The 19584-nt window shown below is 52.1% G+C and overlaps 6 protein-coding genes across 6 annotated transcripts; 3 read left to right on the top strand and 3 right to left on the bottom strand.

The window, feature by feature from the left end:
- Positions 1–25: 25 nt before the first annotated feature.
- CGGC5_v001765 (PXMP2/4 family protein 3) lies at positions 26–637 on the bottom strand (the record flags this gene model as incomplete). The annotated part of the gene is made up of 1 exon (XM_032023890.1): positions 26–637. The coding sequence occupies one exon, from the start codon at positions 635–637 to the stop codon at positions 26–28; it is 612 nt and encodes a 203-aa protein (XP_031879294.1).
- Positions 638–1593: 956 nt separating this feature from the next.
- ght2-0 (High-affinity glucose transporter ght2) lies at positions 1594–3346 on the bottom strand (the record flags this gene model as incomplete). Its single annotated transcript, XM_032023889.1, has 5 exons — positions 1594–1993; positions 2052–2624; positions 2679–2781; positions 2832–3188; positions 3238–3346. 5 exons carry the CDS (start codon positions 3344–3346, stop codon positions 1594–1596), a joined length of 1542 nt encoding a protein of 513 aa, XP_031879295.1.
- Positions 3347–4338: 992 nt separating this feature from the next.
- Positions 4339–5403, bottom strand: CGGC5_v001763 (uncharacterized protein; the record flags this gene model as incomplete). The annotated part of the gene is made up of 1 exon (XM_032023888.1): positions 4339–5403. One exon carries the CDS (start codon positions 5401–5403, stop codon positions 4339–4341), a length of 1065 nt encoding a protein of 354 aa, XP_031879292.1.
- A 2346-nt stretch (positions 5404–7749) lies between these two features.
- CGGC5_v001762 (Transposon Tf2-6 polyprotein) lies at positions 7750–12674 on the top strand (the record flags this gene model as incomplete). Its single annotated transcript, XM_032023887.2, has 4 exons — positions 7750–8921; positions 8963–10509; positions 10558–12363; positions 12421–12674. The coding sequence occupies 4 exons, from the start codon at positions 7750–7752 to the stop codon at positions 12672–12674; spliced, it is 4779 nt and encodes a 1592-aa protein (XP_031879293.2).
- A 787-nt stretch (positions 12675–13461) lies between these two features.
- Positions 13462–14076, top strand: CGGC5_v001761 (uncharacterized protein; the record flags this gene model as incomplete). Its single annotated transcript, XM_032023884.2, has 2 exons — positions 13462–13615; positions 13670–14076. 2 exons carry the CDS (start codon positions 13462–13464, stop codon positions 14074–14076), a joined length of 561 nt encoding a protein of 186 aa, XP_031879324.2.
- A 515-nt stretch (positions 14077–14591) lies between these two features.
- On the top strand, positions 14592–15093 carry CGGC5_v001760 (uncharacterized protein; the record flags this gene model as incomplete). Its single annotated transcript, XM_066150883.1, has 2 exons — positions 14592–14700; positions 14762–15093. The coding sequence occupies 2 exons, from the start codon at positions 14592–14594 to the stop codon at positions 15091–15093; spliced, it is 441 nt and encodes a 146-aa protein (XP_066009966.1).
- Between the last annotated feature and the right edge of the window lie 4491 nt (positions 15094–19584).

Genomic DNA, 19584 nt, shown 5'->3' with positions numbered 1-19584 from the left:
ACCGCCCCGCCTCCACCAGCCTTTTTCATGACAGAAAAAAAGTGAGAAACATGTTCCACGCGAAGCCGACCGTCATCCCCACCAGCGCCCTGTACCCGACAGGCACAAAGCAGAAGTTGCAAAATGCCACCAGCGGCCACAGCTTCCACGCCGCCTTGATCAAGTCGAAGATCCTCTCGCTCCAGATCTGGTACGTGATGGTCGCGCTCCCCGTTCTCAGCGCCGACGTGATGATGAGAAAGGCCGAGTTCATCATGAACAGACCCAGCGTCTGGTCGACCACGACCTTGCGCGCGACATTGAAGTAGTTTTTCCCCGCGGGTGGTTGCTGTCCACCGACAACTAGCAGTTCCGGCTTTTCCGGCTTCTCCTCCCCCTTTTCGATAGACGATGACGATGAGGCCGCCGCTTTGGCCGCTGCCTTGCTGGCCGAGTTGGGAAATTGGTCCTCGAGGAAATGCTGCCACCAGTAGTTCATGTGCCCCTGGATGAAGCCGAACGTCGCAAACTCAAAGATGCGCCGGACATCGAGCGGCACGGCGCCGCCCTGCCGGTGCTGGTTGACGATCTGGGCCGTGAAGTTGGCGGACGCTTTGAGGGTTGCCGATTGTAACGCCGTGGCGAGAAGGCCAGGCATTGTGGGCGCAAGAGGGGGAATAAGCAATCCCGCGGGCTGTTGCGAATAAGAGCGGGCGAGGGGTGGCTGGCACTTTATTCCCCTGTTGAATACTATTGAAGGGTGTGGTGTGGCTTGATATCCGAGTTAAGGGGGGCTGCGCTGGTGATGGTCGTTGTCGTCGGCGTTTGAAGATGCGGTGTGTTTTAATTGGGACCACGTTGTAACAAAGCTCGGCCGAGGCACTGTCAGCGGCGGCCGATATCGTGCTAATTTCCGGCCCCCTCGGCAAGCCCTGCCCATCCCCATTTTAAACAGGAAGGAATAGCCACCCTTGTCTCACAGGATCCGAGCGAACACTACTATGTACAGACAAAGCTGGTTTTAGGGGGCTTTGGGGGGCTTAAATTCATGCATGGGGCCTTTGTTAGGTTGTCTCTGCGCTGAAATGGGAACCAACAAGGAAAACGCCAGCCAAGAGATACAGAATCTGACAGTTGGAATTCAATGTCTTGGCCACATTTGGAGTCCATTGAAAGTCGCTCTGCGTAGAAAAAGGGATAACTGGTTCAATGGTTCGTTTTGATCGATCTACTGAGAACTCATGCCATTAATCAATTGAAATGTTGAAAGAGGCTTAACTGTAGTGCCACCAACATGTCCGCGCTGAACATGGATCCAAGCCCTCCCTCATTTAATAGATAGACTATTCAATTGTTCAGAGATAGCATAGAGCTCAACACACAGTAATCCCCCTATCGCCGTGAAAAGCTTTGTTTTCTCTACCCATGGGGATGGAAAGGTTCATTTTTATTCGTTGCGCTGCATCGAATTGAGGGTGGTGATAATCGAACCTTCCATAGCTACACGCTCATTAGAAGATGATAACTGTAAGAACTTCCCAACGCATGATATGCCTTCAAAGCTTGGTGGTTCCCTTCAGGCATTGCTCTTTACTTGGAACAACAACATCCTGCTCACGCATCCTCCTCCTGCTCAAGCTCCATCTTCTTGGCACCTTTATCCTCCGCCATGGTGATCTGGGCACCCAAGCCAGTCGACACGTACTTCTTGAACTCCCTGGTCTTCACATTGGCCTGGAACATCTCGTCAAGCTCCTCCAGCGAGCGGTTCTTCGTCTCGGGGACCATCAGGAACACCCAGATGGCTGCGACAACCGAGAAGGCACCGTAAATGAATGTGACACCGCCGCCAAGCTTGGCCTGAACGTAGGGGTTGACGAAGTTGATCGGTACCGACGTGAGGAAACTGCCCATAGACGCGAGGAACAGAGTCTTTTCTCTAAGCTGGCCGGTGCCGATCTCTCCTGCGACAACCCAGCATCCGGGGCCCCACGTTATTCCGTAGATCGAGTACCTAATTTTTGGTCAATCAAAATGATCTACAATCTCTTGAACCAGGAAACCTCGCTTACCAGAGAATAAGGAGAGCAGCGGCAGCATTGGCAACCGCCGAAGAGTAGTGGCCCGCAGACCCGGTCGCAGTCGCGGCGCCGGTACCAAGCATCATGCCAGCAAGCAGCACCGCGCCCAGAGAGAGCGATCGTCGACGACCAAGCTTATCAAAAGTCAAGAATGTAATGAAGTGCACCGCGAAACCGCATCCGGTGACCATGACGTTCGTTCGCAGGGAGTCGGGGAATCCAAGCTGCTGCATGAAGGTGACGATGAAGTTCTGGATGAACGAGACACCCTGCGCCTGCTGGAGAATCTGCACGCTCATAGCAATGATTGTACGACGCAGATTTACGCCCTTAAAGCAGTCCTTCAGAGATGTGGCCTTGTGCAGCTCGCGCTGCTCCTCGACTTGGATTTTGAGGAGCTGGACCTCTTGTGCGATCGTCTCGGGGTGGTTCGAAAGCTTCTTGAGAACCTCCTCAGCTTCTTCGTATTTTCCGCGGTAGATGAGGTACCGGGGAGATTCCGGCATCAATGGGTACATGACGACGTAGCCCAATGGGACGAAGAGCTGGCACAAGATCACAATTCTGTGTTGTTAATTAGCAACTGATGGCAGTCGTTGAGTCCGTATGAATACTAACAGGTACTGCCATTGATCATTCCTAGTACGCGACAAATAGACTGCAATCGCAGCCATGAAGACACCGAAAGAGAGGAAGAAGCTGTAGAGTGCCAGAAAGGCACCTGTTTACCGTCAGTTCGGTATCTTTTGCTTTCATCGGCTATCAACTTACCTCGAATCCTCGGAGGAGAGCACTCAGACAGGTACATGGGCGTCAGGTTCGAAGCCAGTCCCATGCCCGCATAGACCATAATTCTCCCAACCACCAATTGCCAGAAGGACGTAACTGCAGACGACTCAAGCACAACGCCGGTGCCCATCAGAGCAGAGATGACCAAGAAGGACTTCTTGCGACCGAACCTCGAAGTGACAAAGGGCGCGAGGATGCATCCGATGATGATACCAGCCGAGCCCGTTCCCGTTCCGACAGACGTCTTCGTAGCGGGGATCGCGTACCGGCCGAGAGTGTCGTCATATTCGCCATACTTCTTTTGGAACTGCGATAGGCCGAGCGCACCTCCCCACCAGCCTGTCATTGTTAGTTTCAGTATTTCTCCTCCCACTTTGTTTCAAGTTACCATTATCGAAGCCGAAGCCCATCGCGCCGAGGTTGGCGACGCAGCCGATGAGCATCAGGCGCCAGTTGAGGTCCTGGTAGAGGGGATCATTCTTGATCCGGGCCAACATCTTGCCTGTCGGGTTCAAAGGCTATCAAAAACAAACGGGCCTTATCGCGCGTGTAGAAAATATCATGAAAGTTGGCATCATGAAGTCTTATATGGATTGAACGTCGCGTCGGAACAACACGGATTGACTCAGTTTCCTCAGCTGTCTCATCGCGGGGCCCCAAACCAGCTGATTGCTGCTTTCTGGGGTTTATCAGACGACCTTCATAGCGATGTGAAAATTCGAACTGCCGAATGAGGCAAATTTAAACACCTTGCCCGGTCGCGGAGGCTGGTAAGACCCGAGGTATGTTGGTTGACATGGCGCAACGTCCATGTTGTTTTTGAATGGTCGTGCGGAGTAGATGCGGAGAGTCCCCGGCGGCTGCCATAAGGCCCTGTAAGCTTGTTACGACGATTTGACAGTTGAGAGCGTGAGTGGTGCTTAATGTTTCCTTGTTCAGCTGTGATCGACAACATTTCCGTTGAGCGCATGCACAGGAATGACGCCAGGTTCTGCCGGCGGTGGATTCACGAGGTTAGCCAACATCTTTCCCGCGCGGATGCTGTTCAAAGATGCAACTCTGTGGTCTCAGCGACCACTGTGAAGCTTGAAATGATTCAAGGATCCACCGCAAGTGGGAGATTTAGGCATCGGCCCGAGATGACCGACACTAAATCCACCATGTCCACAGACTCGATGACGATGATTGGTGCAACTCGCTGGAGAACACATCAAACCCCCACAGTGGGAAGAGAGCCGAAGACGGAAGCGAAGCATGCTGATTCAGTGGCAGCAACCTTTTATTCTGACTAGCAAAATTCATGTTCGATCTCCAGCCAGACGTTTACTCCCCGTCACAAAGAATGATCCGCTCAGTATTTTTGCAGCCTCTTGGTGCGACCGAGCACCACCAAGAGCCAAAAAGGAATTATGGACAATGGCTTCGAAGCCAAAAAAGGAATAATGTACTAATGAAATGAAGACACAGCCCGATTTGCGTATCCCGGCGCTTAGCAGATGTTCCTCGCGCCGTTGCCGGTGAGGGTCCAGTTGGTGTTCTCACCACAGGGCGACTCACGAACGGTGGTGCCGTCGACCTTGAGGGTGATCCAGATGTCGCGGTTGTTGGGGAACTCGGAGCGCGCAGCAAGGCGAACCTCGCCGCCGCCGTTGACGGTGCCGCCGCGGATGGAGAGGTTGTAGCAGTTCTCGATGAGGATGGCGTTGTTGCCGTTGCTGGCGAGGTCGACGGACGTGATGACGGCGGCGCCGGACTGCGAGACGCAGAAGACGCCACGGCCGCCGCCGCGGGAGACGACCTTGTCGATGTAGACGTTGGTGTTGTAGTTGCCGTTGGGGTTCTGGCCGTTGTTGTTCGCGAAGCGCAGGGTGCCGTAGCCGGTGCCGGCACCGACGTTGTTGCCGTCGACGAGGCCGACGCGCGCGTTGGTCGTCTTCTGGAGCAGCAGTCCGGACTCGCCGACGTTGCGGGCGATGACCTGGTCGATGTTCAGGCCGTCAATGTTCCAGGTCTCGACGGCGTGGCTGCCGGCGCCGGTGACGCGGATGACGCCCATCTTGACGTTGGAGTTGGCGGCCAAGTCACGGTCGAAGCGGATGCCGAGGCCGCCGCTGAGGTTCATCGTGATTGCGCCAAGGGTCAGATCCTTTGTTCCGCTGAAGCGCAGTCCGAAGTACGGGTTGCCCGTCATCGTGAGGTAGGGGATCTGGACGCCCTGGGTGTTTGTAGACTCGATGGCGCCGCGGCCGGAGCGAGTGGCAACGTTGATGGTGCCGCAGCCCTCGAAGATCTTGCCGCTCGCGATGGTGATGGTATTGGCGCCGATGGAGCCCGAGGCGATGACGGAGACACGCTGGCCGGAGGAGATGGAGTCGAGGGCGGCTTGGATGGCGGCGCGGTAGTCGGAGCCGGTGTAGACGTTGCTTGAGCCCTTGGTGGCCGTGAAGGAGCTTCCGGACCCGGTGACGCGGGCGTCCGGGGTGCCGGAGCCGCACTGGGCGGCGACGGATGAGGCGAGCGCCAGCACCGCCGTGAGAATGAAAAACTTGGCCATTGTATTAGTGATTCCAGACGGCTGAAAGGTAAGGGGGTGTGAAGGATCGTGGGTGATGATCTTTCTGCCCACTTCCGGGAAACGACACGGCGGCTTGTTTATATCATTTTGCGATCTAGTGGAGACGGCGAAGACGCACAATTGTCTTCCCCAGATGCGCACCAGTCTCAGCAGATGCGCCCGTAAGGAGCACTTTCGTTGGAGGACGAAATTGAGCCGGCCCCTTGAACCGGCAATGCATCCTCCGCATTCATTTGCCACGAGCTTGGGCGCGGCTCGGCGCTGCTCACCGTGGACTCCGGACCACCCGGGGTCACTCAGGTGTTCACGAGCTGTACGCCAGTCTAGGGCGCCCAGGTCGGTCGAGTGCTACACGAATGGAACTTTGACAGGGGCAAACAGACAGATGAGCTGCTAGTTTGTTCTTGGTGGCTTGCTTACTCTAAATTCTTGACCTTCCTGATTCATGCCTTTGAAACTTCCGTACCTTGGCTCACATGTTGACTCTTGGCATTACACCAGTTTGGGGGCTTGGCATCGCTCATTGGCGGTCCAGCAGCGCTTGTTTGGCTGTCGTGGTCGTTGATTTCTGGCAGCTCTCTATGCGAATGAAACCCCAGTCCGCCGAATACAGAGTAAGCTTGTTTTCTTTCTTCTTTTGCACTCTCCGATTCGTGCCTTTAAATGACGGATGTGGCTTGGCTCTCAAGTTGCCTCGCAGAGATCGAGAAGCGTGACACTCTATCCAACGAAATATGAATCCTTGGCAGTACGGTGAATATGTCGCCATCCAGGGGAAACGTCTCAAATTGACAAAATCTTTTACCTCAGGCCTAAGCCACTTACGATTGTCTCACGAAGTCAAAGTCCCACTCTTAGTCCGGGAGGAGAAGAACGCCATCCGAAGTTCATCTCTCGACTCAAAGTGTAGGCAAGGTTCTTGAGTCTGGAAGCATCGGGTTTGGTGTCTAGGCTCTCGGTTCTTAAATTGACCGCACGCATTATCAGGGGCAGATAATTAGACCAGTCGTATGGAATGGCAGACTCTATTAAGTGGGCTCCTGCACGATCCGCCATCCCCCGCGTTTTTTAATCTCATGACTCTGCGTTGTTGCCTCTGGCATCGCTAGCAAGTCGGGACATTCTGCACTCCAACCTACTGACTACCTTGTCATTTTCTATTGCGCCTGAAAAAGGCCGATTGACTTCGGGCTGAAGCACAAGATTCCCGAGACCAAATTGTGGAGAGCGGTCCTGACAAGAAAGTGTTGAATTAGTCCGCCTTGGCATGCCAGAACCCCTCATTCGGCAGATACGAGCTCAATCCCAGAGCCGATGCAACCCCATCGCCAGAAGCCGCCATGATGTAGAAATTGCCAAGGCGAACGTGATTGATCTTGGGGGCCAAGGACCGAACGGGAAATGGCCATGTTCTGTTTCGCGACGGGGTGCATGGTGTGAGCGTCGATCAGGCCCTGGTTTGTGCTCAATATTTAATAGCTTATGATCGCAATTCGGCGGTCGGCAGAAACGAGGCCGAAGGTTACGGCTCCCACCGGCAGCGCTTGATGGCTCCGAAAGAAGCTTATTTGGTCTTCAAGTTCTGTAACCTATTCATAGTCGACTGCAGTCGACGCGTAGACAAACACTTTCATTGCTAACGCTAATGGAGAGTTTTGCCATATCCTTTGCTGCTAAGTTTGATGACAAACAACCGCCTGACAAAACCCAAGAAGCCCCAATATCGCGAAGTAAACCGGTTGAACCATCCAAAGCAAGAGAGCCTGTTGGCGGAACTCAAGGCAGCACTGTAGCTCGATGGGGCAGTAGTTGAGGGTAGTTTACTAGATATGTAGGGGGTGGTTGGAGTAAGGGGGACCTCTCATGTATCCCTGGTCATACAAGTATTCACAAAAGAATTCTTCAAAAAATGAAAACCCAAGAAGACTCGACCTCAACCAAAACCCTGTGAAGCACTAATTCAACTCAACATATTGATTTCTTACCCGTAGCGGTTTCACGCTCATCAGAGATCACCCCATCTTGGTACTTATGAATAGGCACCTTCTGTCACGGGCTAGAGCCCGGATTGATATCTCCGGCTTCGCCGGAGCAGTTACCGAGATCCGGCTCCGTTGGACCCACTATTCTGCCGCAGTACGCCGCCTAACCCGGCCTGCTTCACCGCTGTTAGGTGCCTATCCCTGTAAAGTCCTTTCTTCCTTCTTCAGCTTAGAATAGTCAATCGACGGCACCTCTACGTTGAACAAGCCTAGGGGCCAGCCCCTTACATATTCTAAGCTCAACAATAGAAGACGCTACGCGAAACCTCACGAGAGCGACACGATGGATTCGCCAGAGGGTAGCGCAAACGACGCGATGAACGCCGAGATTGACCGCCGGATCAACGAAGCGGTTAACGCAAGCATACGTCCTCTTCAGGACCAAATGGCCCAGCAGACGGCCCAGATGACGCAGCTCTTGACAGCTCTGAATGGGCTTATGTCACCGGATAGAGCAACCCCTACGCCGCTTACGAGTAGCGTACCGACCCCGTCCACAGCCGATACGACTATACAGGCTCCGAGTGACGATACAGTAATGGTAGCCGAAGGGCGGAGAAAGCCCCTACCGAATCCCCCGAAGTTCACGGGAAGGCGCAAAGACTACCCAGCGTGGTCTCAGCAAATGCGCGATAAGACAACCCTAGATGCAGGACTTATGGGGGGTAACGCCGAGGTTTGGTACTATATCAACTCACGACTCGACGTTGACCCTCAGCAAGTTGTTGCTACTTTCTACGCCGCCGGAGGCCCCGGGGGCGAGCGAGACCCCTCTGAGTTCATGAGGTACTTGGACCGTACGTACAAGGACCCAAGTGCTGCCTCCCGCGCAGCTGCTACGCTGCGAACGATCCGTCAGCGGGACGACCAATCCCTCGCCTCCTTTCTTCCCCGATACGAGAGAGTATTGTCAGAAGCTGGGGGGGCTAGTTGGGCAGACCAGGCGAAGATAACCCTCCTCGAGGGAGCACTTAGTACGCGGCTCCAACGAGCCCTCGTTACTGTCGACCTTCCGGTCGATAACTACCATGGATGGCTCATGCGGGTACAAGACGTAGCCGCAAGGCTGGAGAGGCTTCCAGCTACAACGCGCAGAAGCAGCTCGTACTACCCTAGAGCCCCCGAAGCAAGCAGGCACCACGACAACGATGGTGATGTGGTGATGACTGGCGTAAGCCGCGCGAGGAACAAGAAGGGAGCTCCGGAACCGCAGCGCCGCAGACGCTACTCCTCCTCGTCTGAGTCCGAGGGTAGTGAACAACCGCAGAAGGATAGTCGGCGTTGCTATAACTGTAACAACATCGGCCATATCGCTACACGGTGCACTAAGCCAAAGCGTCCAGGGCCAAAGAAGATCAAGAAGGTCAAGAAAGCCAAGAAGTCAGAAGAGAGCAGCAACGATAGTGCCACAGAGGAGCTGGGAAGCTCTGAGGCTGAAGAGAGCTCGGGAAAAGAGTAACTCCAACGCAAAGTCGGGCGTTGGAGGCAAAGCCTAGTGATATCATCGAATGGAAGCAGTTCAAGCATCGCATGAGCAGCAAATCAGCAGTGATCACTGCCCGCATACATAAGGGCACTCAAGCAGACGCCCTGGTAGACACTGGGTGCGACCTATACGCCCTTGTCGACCATGACCTCGCCCGCAGGCTGCGCCTACCAATAGTAGACCGCTCAGAGCGGATACTAGGCAGCTTCAGCGACGCTACAGGCGCCACGAAAGCGACAGGTGTAGTTGTCTTTAACCTAGAGCTATGTGGCTATGATGAGAAGATCTTTGCGTATACTGTCCGCGGTCTTGGGGATGACCTCTTCCTTGGGAAACCGTGGATGGAACGGAACTGCGTCGTATATGACGCTTCTGCGCAACAGATACGTCATAGGAGAGGTGGTGTAGACTTACGACTGAAAGGCGAGGAAGAGCCAGAACGAATACGCCAGATTAGAACTGCTCGACTCCTCCCAGGAGCCCCCTTTACAACGCTCTACAAGAGGGCGCAACGACAAACTGGAGAAACTGCAGCATATGAAGTGCGGGCTATTAGCCTGGCAGACATACAGAAAGCCCTCGCGAAGAAGACAGAGAAAGCAGACCTTAAGGCTCTCCTTCCGCCAGCTGTTCTAGCTGAATTTCGCGAGCTATTCCAACCCGATGAGGCTGCTAACCTCCCACCACATCGCCCCGGGGTCGACCACGAGATCCCTATCAAGCAGGACAGTAAGGGCAACGAGGCTGTACTACCATGGGGCCCGCTCTATGGGATGTCACGAGAAGAGCTCCTCGTCCTCCGGAAGACCCTGCGAGACCTACTAGACAAGGGCTTCATCCGCGCTAGCAGCTCCGAAGCATCAGCCCCAGTACTGTTCGTACGGAAACCAGGAGGAGGGATACGCTTTTGTGTTGACTACCGCGCCCTCAACGAACTCACTAAGCGCGACCGATACCCCCTCCCCTTGATTCGGGAAACACTACGGACTATTAGCGCTGCAAGGTGGTTTACGAAACTGGACGTAGTAGCAGCGTTCCATAAGATTAGAATTGCAGAAGGGGAGGAGCATAAGACAGCATTTCGGACCAGATATGGACTATTCGAGTGGCTAGTCGTCCCCTTTGGCCTCACAGGAGCCCCCGCCACGTTCCAGCGGTATATTAATGGCGTACTTCGAGAATACCTTGACGACTTTGCGACGGCGTATATGGACGACGTACTGATCTACTCAAATGGGTCACAAAAGGACCACGAAGCGAAGGTCCGGCTAGTCCTCCGCAAGTTAGCTGATGCTGGCCTCCGGCTGGACCCGCATAAGTGCGCGTTTTCTGTGAAGACCGTTAAGTATCTTGGGTTTATTGTTACAGCTGGTATAGGCATCTCCTGCGACCCTGAGAAATTAAGAGCAATTAAGGAATGGGCTGCGCCAAAGACAGTTAAAGGAGTCCGGAGCTTTTTAGGATTTGCAAACTACTACCGGATCTTTATCCCAGCGTACTCAAACATCGCTGGGCCCCTTATAGCCCTTACGAAGAAGGGTGCCCCATTCTGCTGGGGTGAGGAACAAGAAGCAGCATTCCAAGAGCTAAAAAGGATCTTTGCAGCAAAGCCTGTCTTACACCAACTAGACCCTGAGCTTACAACCTACGTTGAGGCTGACTGCTCAGGCTTCGCTCTTGGGGGAGTACTATCGCAAGAAGACGAGCACGGAAGACGTCACGCAGTAGCATACCACTCGCAGCGGCTGAATGCCGCCCAGTTCAACTACCCAATCCACGATAAGGAGATGTTAGCTATTATGAGCTGCCTGCGAGAATGGAGGGCAGAGCTACAGAGCGTTGAGAGCTTTAAGATCCTATCCGACCATAGGAACCTCAAGTACTTTATGCAGAAACAGAAGCTCACGGAACGACAAAGCCGATGGGCAGAGGAGCTATCTCAGTATAACTTTGAGATACAGTACCGCCCAGGAAGCGAAGCGGTAGTGCCAGACGCACTCTCTAGACGTGAACAAGACGTACCTACGTCCCTAGAAGACGAGCGCGAACAAGGCCGGATTCTCCAGCTTCTTCCCGAAGTAGCCCTTCCCTCAACGCGTACACGACGTGTAGAGGTAGCACCAGCGATGCTTGTATTTACCGACGATAAAGAACTACAGCAGCTCTGGGATCAGACCCAAGCAGGAGACGAAGTCTACCAGCGGGCCTATACTGCTGTGAAACAACGAGAAAGAAGCTTCCCACCTAGCCTCAAGCTAAAGGTTCAGATTGCTGAGTGCGAGATCGATAACGGTAACCGACTGCTATTCAGAGATCGGATCTGGGTACCAGGTAGCGAAGACCTGGATAGGGAGGCGAACACGCTACGTACTCGTATCGTCCAAAGTATCCACGACTCAGTGCTTAGTGGCCACCCTGGTAGAGATAATACCCTCGCGCTAGTCAGCAGACGCTTCTACTGGCCTGGCCAGTCGCAGTTAGTACGGCGTTTCTGCCGTAACTGCGATGGTTGTGGGCGAAGTCATATCTGGAGAGAACGCCGCAAGGGACTCCTAAAGCCACTGCCGATACCACAGCGTATACGGAGCGATCTTGCTATGGATTTCATCACAGATCTACCCCCTACAGATAAGAACGAGAGGTTCCTTTGGGTAATTATCGACCGGCTAGGTAAAGGCGTAACCCTCGAAGCTATGCAAAGTATGGAAGCCGAAGCCTGCGCTGAACGATTCCTGAGCTGCCACTTCCGCTTCCACGGCGTCCCTACATCGATTGTGAGCGATAGGGGAAGTAACTGGACAAGCCGCTTTTGGCGGCAGTTCTGTAAGCTGTTAGGAATAGAGCAGCGGCTTAGCACTGCCTACCACCCGCAGACTGATGGAGGCCCAGAGAGGATGAACCAGGAGATCCAGGCCTACCTACGTAACTACGTCACCTACTCACAGAAGGACTGGGCATGTAACCTTCCAGCAGCTCAGCTAGCGCTTTGTAGCCGCGATAATAGCGCTATTGGGATGAGTAGCTTCTTCCTAGAGCATGGATACAACCCAGAGCCTATTAAGGTCAAGGAAGCAGACCCAGCAAGCTCTGAAGGCACCCGTGAGGGCCAAGCCCGCAAGTTGGTAACAAGGCTTCAAGATGTGATGGATATGGCCCAATCGACCCTCGCCTCAACACAGCAACGCTACGAGGAGCTGGCTAATAGGAAGCGCCAGCCTACAGAGAGACTAGAAGTAGGCGACAAAGTCTGGCTTCACATGGGGCATTACAGATCCCCTAGGCCTTGCAAGAAACTGGATTGGTTACACCACAAGTACACAGTTACGAAAGTCATCTCACCATACGTGGTAGAGCTTGATGTACCAGCAGCCATATACCCACGCTTCCATGTGGATATCCTGAAGCGCGCAGGTAACGACCCCTTACCTGGTCAAACGTTAGATGACGAGCAGCCGCCACCAATTATAGACGATGAAGGCGAAGAGACCTGGAGTGTAGAGAGTATCGACGCTGCTACCTGGAAGCGTCGAGGGCGCGGGCGACGCCGCGAAGTTCTGGTTAAGTGGGAAGGATATACAGAGAGGACCTGGGAGCCTGTCGAGACGCTCCAGGGGACAGAAGCAATGGAGGCTTACGAACGCCGTTATGGCTCTGCGATGGAGCACGATGGAGACCCAGCCTTAGCGCCGCGGGCGCGCCGCCGGAGGGGAGCGGGGGGGTGATGTCACGGGCTAGAGCCCGGATTGATATCTCCGGCTTCGCCGGAGCAGTTACCGAGATCCGGCTCCGTTGGACCCACTATTCTGCCGCAGTACGCCGCCTAACCCGGCCTGCTTCACCGCTGTTAGGTGCCTATCCCTGTAAAGTCCTTTCTTCCTTCTTCAGCTTAGAATAGTCAATCGACGGCACCTCTACGTTGAACAAGCCTAGGGGCCAGCCCCTTACACCTTCTACAGATACAATTTGCTACCAAATCTCCGATTAACAAGGAGCTACTCTTGCGCAGTAATAAAGACAGGTTGATCAACAAGAACACACAAGCAGGAAGGTATGCTGTGCTAGGAGACCTCCCGATCACTTCTTTTGAGTCGTAATTTGAGCAATGATTCGAAGTTATGCTTGCACCGCCCACGTATTTCCGATGCGTCAAGTCCGTGACCTGTTCGGATGCGGGCTCTTCAGCGCGACACCATTGTGTCCATGCCGCAAATGATTGGGCTGCACTGCAATTAACCTCTGCGATGACCATGGATCCGCTAGTATATTGCTCAAAAATCAGATTTTGCAAGATAGAAATGAAGCGCAACATGAACCTGTATTTACAACGCTGGGTCGAAGGGTGCCTCAGATCGTTTGTCTCGGAATCCAGCCTTTTAATGTCCATCGAAACAATCCAAACAATCCTGCTTCTATCATTGATCTTCATATCACCATCCAAATCACTTTTCCAGTCGCTACAGCACCAACGCACACCTCAAAAACGCAAAGACGACTTGCCGTTGTGCAAGCATGATCTATACCATCGTGTTTGCTACATCGCTTGGCATTGTCACAACTTTCATCGCCAAAAGGCTTGCCCAAATGGCACACTCACTTGAAACAACGGCTGTCGACTTCCCCTTGGGGAAGAGTCCTGTAGCCACAGTGGGATGGGGCTACTACTGTAAGCCCCCTTTCAAAACTAAGTCAAAGCCGTCATTCACTAACTGGAATACAGATGCTGGATCATCAGAGCAGCAGCTTGGTCTGGACCCACGTCTTGTTCTCCAAAACAGAAGGAATCAACAGGTGATGGCCTACCGTCGACGATGTGCTGTCGAAGATGCAAATGCAGGCTTCCTCGACAAGTATACCGATATTCAAAAAGAGCCCAGGGAAACCCGCGTAAGGTTTTCGGATACGCCTCAATATCACGAGCTTTTCCAGCTCGAGGAAGAAGACCGCTTACTAGCATGGATTGATGATCTCCATGAGGTGGACGTGGAGCGCAAGGCGACGAACGAAAGCGGTCCTCTGGCAGAGACGCCCAAGGGTATGAAGACTTCGCTTGGGGTGCAGATCAAGCTGTTGAAGAGACCGTCTGATTGTCACCATCTGACTGGTTTTAAGGGAATGTCCGGGTGACCGTGAACTCGTTAGCGATGGGAATGACAGGAGCGGAAGATATGAGCGCAAGGGCACTTGAATTCAAGCGTTGAGCATTTACTTATGGCAATGTTCTGCGGGAGCTGGGACGGAAGTAGAGTTGCTGACTCGATTCCATCTGAATGAGGCAATTCCCAATTCACTTGACGCGCCCGTCGAGCACGGTGGGAGCGATCAGCCAAATAAAATTACTTAAACGCGTTTTTTCTGTCTCGCGAGCTCAGAGTTTCTCTCAGTTTTCTTTGATCTCTGGAACAATCCAGTTGTTGCTGTCCAAACCACGGTAGCGTTTGTTTGTGCGAACAATCCGTCATTGTCAACCGCGCCAAAACAACGACTTCCAGAAATCAATCCTTCTTTCTCTCTCTTGAATCAAAGCCAACTGTTCTACGTCCTTGCATTTCCCGCAAAGCCCAAATTTGCGTCATTAAGCCTCCAGCTTCCTGAAATCTTCACCATCTTTCTCCTCTCCACATCTTGCCCTTGCTGCGACGATGGCATGCTACCGCATTTATACACCCACGACACCGCGTCGGTCGTGTCTCAAGAATAAGGCTCTCACGAGTCGAAAGTACTGGGGCACCGAGTCCGGCGGCTTGTTTTGTGTGTCTCTCGCCTCCTTGGCCCCTCCTTCCATTGAACACGCTAACCCTTCGTCCTGCAGATCACGAATCCCGCGAAGCCGAGGAGGGCGTGCCGCGCACAAGATATCTCGAAGACATGCGTAATTGGCAAGTCACAGAGTACGAGCGACGCGTCACAGCCGAGGATGCAAACAGGAGATACTTCCAGTCATCGCGAAGTCACCCGAGAGAACGCAAGCCCTCTGCGGTGCGATTCTTTGGAGAAACAACGTTCATCTACAACCCTAGAAAATCAATTAGAGAGATCAACATGGCTGGCTACGAGCTTGTCGGAGTGTTCACGTCTCGGATGACGGAAGATGAAGTCATGAAGACTCGCAGACGCCTCTACAAGCGCCCGGAGGACTTTTGAGACGTCACGCAACAGAGCTGCGGCTGATACATCGTGTATCGCGACTCACATTTCAAAGTGCACTTCCAAGGCGTTTTCAGTGTGGGGTACTTTAGCTCAGGAAGAGGTCATGTGTGCCGACGAAGCCTCGCCCTCCGTTTGGCCGTTGATGTTACACGATATCAACCGGGCGCGGGGACCGCTAGCCTTCTCCGGCAGATACAAAGGTGGCGATCTCGCACAGCCACTCGCCTGTCTCATCCCGCGGCGGCGATACTCCTGGTTCGTGGAACCAGCCTTGCAGTATGTATATAATGATAGTTCTGCCTTAGGAAGTATTACTGGTTGATCATTGGCATCTCCGGCGAATTATCGTGATGTTTTACGTATTGTTGTAAAAACTCACGATATTACCGACAGAGCCTCATTTTACACGTAGACCTTCTGTTAGGCCATTGCGGTGGCGAGCTGGATGGGTCTCGTGGGCTTACATACGTGATAGTTGGGCGTACAACTATCGTGACTGCCATTGGGCCAAGACCTCGACGCCTCATCGTGTGTTTTGCCCTGCCATACACCCACGAATTACACGATGCGGGGTAACGGAATCGTTTTCGGTGAGTCGAAGGCAGCCCAGCGAGGTCTACGGTCGTAGTTGTTTTAAAGGGTCGTTCTTGTTTTTCATGTATCTGTGTACAGTGTTGCTCACAAATATCAAAGTTCGCACCTTTTTGGCCACGACAATAGCATTCTCACAAACTTGCGGAACTTTAAAATTTTGTCATCCAGTAACACATCCATTATCATCTTACCCGACTTTGATGTCTCAATTCACCTAGATGGATCAGTCAAAAAATCTTGAAGGTCACTGCGGCAGTAGTGTGTTGTCTGCATCGATGCACAACAGTGGAACCCTTAGTGTTCACAACCACCCCATCTCAATGCTTCCGAACATATTGGTATCAAAAGACAGACCAGAAAATAACGACAATCTCTCACTGAGAACGAGCCTGACATTCAGCGGCCTTCTGTAAGGGGCTGGCCCCTAGGCTTGTTCAACGTAGAGGTGCCGTCGATTGACTATTCTAAGCTGAAGAAGGAAGAAAGGACTTTACAAGGGTAGGCACCTAACAGCGGTGAAGCAGGCCGGGTTAGGCGGCGTACTGCGGCAGAATAGTGGCTCCAACGGAGCCAGATCTCGGTAACTGCTCCGGCGAAGCCGGAGATATCAATCCGGGCTCTAGCCCGTGACACCTTCCAACTGATATACATCTTTGTATACTGGACTTTCTCCATAAAGTCGACAGCACTTGCTTGGGTTTGACCAATCACCACTTCTATGCGATACACAGAAAGCGGCACGGCTCCGTTTCTCTTTCAGCGAGGCAAGGGCGTCGCTTGGCCGACCCATGTCACATATGCCGAGAAGCGTGTGAGCTTCGTCTACGTCTGGAGAGATGGATGCCTCGCGGAATGGAGTACTGTGCTATCTATGAAAAATACGGCCAACCAGCTTCTACTTTTAGCCAGTCATACTGCTCGAAGCGTTGTCCGAAGAATTCCTCACTGTGCGGAAGGCATCATCCTAGGATATAATTTCTCTAAGACAATTCCTCCTAAAGAGACGCAACGCATTTCGATGACCACTGGTATCTTCATAGCGGGTGCCCAGTTTAGCAAATCTTAGACGTCAGGGCGGGAGATGGAACACACCAGTGAAGGTCAAGGATCATCAAATATAAGTAGGATTGGGACAGAGAAGGTGAATATCAGCTCCACAAGTCAATCTCTTGATCCAACCCATGTATTAAGTGGGCACATAGAAAGAACTTTATCAAATGCCGTGTCGTACGAGATGCTAACGCACGCGCGTGAAAAAAATCGATGAGCAAGATGCTTGCATGGAAGAACGAACAATTGCCAAAAAGCGGAAAAAACAAAAAGAGTAAGTACACTTGTCAACCGCTGACGGGAATTGAGCCCGACGTGGGGGTCGAACCCACAACCTTGAGATTAAGAGTCTCACGCTCTACCGATTGAGCTAGCCGGGCGGCTGAAGCGCTGCCATTGGCTGAGCGAAGACTGCTTCGCGGTGCTCAAGTTTGGCACAGCCGGAAGTTGACCGAGTGATGTTACGATCGACCCGTCTATCAAAAAAACTCTCCAAAATTGCCTGCGGACAAATTCGACAAGGGTGGCTGAAGGCGCCATGCATTGTTCGACGAAGCAGAGTCTACGAGTTAGGATGCGGACGCAGCATCTTTTATACATATGCTAGGCTGCCACAAGGATTTTTAGTTTGTATTTGAGAACGGACGAAAATCATAATGGTTTAGGACCAATGCAACCTCCGGCGTCACGAAAGTCTGTTTGGACTGTCTCAATGTGTCCTTTTGCAGTGCTGCTTTTGGTCCTTTGCTGATGGCTGCTGAAACTGACGCAAGAAATGCTCAGGCCGATGAGCTTTTGGGAAATATCCCATTGAAGAGAAGATCCATCGTCATTTGAGTCATTTTCGATTGGCTTCATGCCTTTTGACACATGAATACTTGTAGCGTTGAACAAGGAGCAGACTACGTGCGGAATTTGTTTGGTCAGATGCATGATCTATCATGTTGACTTTCTTTAAGTCTCGAAACGTCTCAACATCATTTCAGTGGAGGCGGTTTTGTCAAGGGATGTGGAATGTTTGACTCTTCGTATAAACTTTGGTAGATGAGGGACTTCGTTCTCATGGTTTCTGCTAACCTCTACGACACGACCGCCTTAACAGGCTGGACATGCAAAAAGAAGAAACAAAAGAGAAACCCTACATCAAATGGAGATACACTGGTTCAGAGCCATAAAATATCTATATGAGAACGTGAGCTTGAAGTATCAATCTTATGATCCTTTACACCACTGTGAGAAGAAGACTCAGGCAACTCAGACAGTCATCACTGGCATTTCCTCCCCCGTTTCAAATGGAATGCCATGCTGCTATCTGACTTTGCCGTCTTGGTGGGGCTAGTTGCCTCTGCCTACCACTGCAAGTAGGGTTTGAGACAGAATTGTGACCATGGCTAACTGACACCAAACAATCGCATCTATAACATGTTCTAGACGTCTTTAGAGAGAAGCATTGCAGGGAGAATAAGCAAGTGCCACAGATTTCATACACACTTCCGAACAAAGCCACCATCTGTAGCAATGTTTTGCGAAATCCATCTTGGCGAAGCCCCAGACACAACTATACTACATTCTCGGGCGCCAGTGCCCTTACCGTCACAGTTGCAGTGGGGCTCCGCACCTTGGTCTATATCAGTCACCTATCCCGCCATCGTCTAACTCATATTTGGCTGGTCATCTTCTCAGCGAGCAACTGAGTCTACTGGAAGCCATTACAAAAACACGTCCTCTTGGTCTGCTTCTCTAGTCTACGAGATCCACGCGCTATTCTTTTTGCGATCATCTATCAAATGGCCTCCCCTAATGGCTCATGCTCTTTTGAGATGATTCCCTCATTACCTGAATGGCGCAACAAAACACCTGCCGCTGCCCTCTTAGCACCCAGCCCCGGCGCGACAGACCCTCAAATGGTGGCTTATTGCTACCCAAACCCAGTTCACATCCACAACAACTGCTCTCAGTGGTGTGAAATCCCCCCCCAGTACCTCTTCACCCCGGCAAATCCTATGCTGTCCCAATGGATCTTCAGGGAAATCTGCCTGTTGACCAACGGACAAAATCTGACCGTCCTTCATGAGGGATTTTCCATCATTGATTACAACTTCGATGATCAAGAGATTCAAGAGAATATGGCCTCGGAGTTTAAGATCTGTGTCCTTGGGGTGTTTCTAGTCTTCCTCGTCGTGTTGTCGATTGTCGGGACGATTGACCCTATTATTTGAGAGGGAGATCTGTGATGGTATACCACTGGGATTACAGAACAACATCTGGGGTCTAATGTAACAGATGGCCTTACTACAAGTGCTATACGTCCTCCGATTAGAATGCATTACATCTGTTGAAACTCTGATGCATGTCTTCATTCAAATGAGCGGCGTATGCGTATCGTGATTGTTAGTGAATCTTGGTCGGTGACCAAAGGTTTCAGGCATACTAGTGCGCGCTTGATCCTAACAAGTCTTCAACTTGTTTCTCAACGCTCTAGTAGATTGCAATTTAGGCGCCATCAAAGTCGTATAGTTGCTGCGTAGACGGGGTCAATCCTGCCCGTCCAATGCTTTGCTCGGACACAGTTGATTGAACGAGCCTTCCTTTCCTGGGAGTCATTGCAAACACAGCTTGCCATTTTGATAAGGCATGTTACTCCATACTCGCGGAATTCTGCATTGACATGAGTTTCCTTTTCCCACGATATCGGCACGAATGCATCGAAATATGTGTTGGTCAAGAAGATGTGGTAGAGTCAACCAAGATTTTCATGGTAGACTAAGGACTTTATGACTAAAAGGAAACATGAGGACCCTTCTTTTCCTTCACCCCAACCCAGGCTAGTCTTCTTGACCA

Source organism: Colletotrichum fructicola (assembly GCF_000319635.2).
Source record: "Colletotrichum fructicola Nara gc5 chromosome Unknown KSG_Nara_v1_contig01, whole genome shotgun sequence".
Classification (NCBI taxonomy): domain Eukaryota; kingdom Fungi; phylum Ascomycota; class Sordariomycetes; order Glomerellales; family Glomerellaceae; genus Colletotrichum; species Colletotrichum fructicola.
Note: the sequence above shows the minus strand (reverse complement) of the source record. Positions and strands in the feature narration are given on the sequence as shown.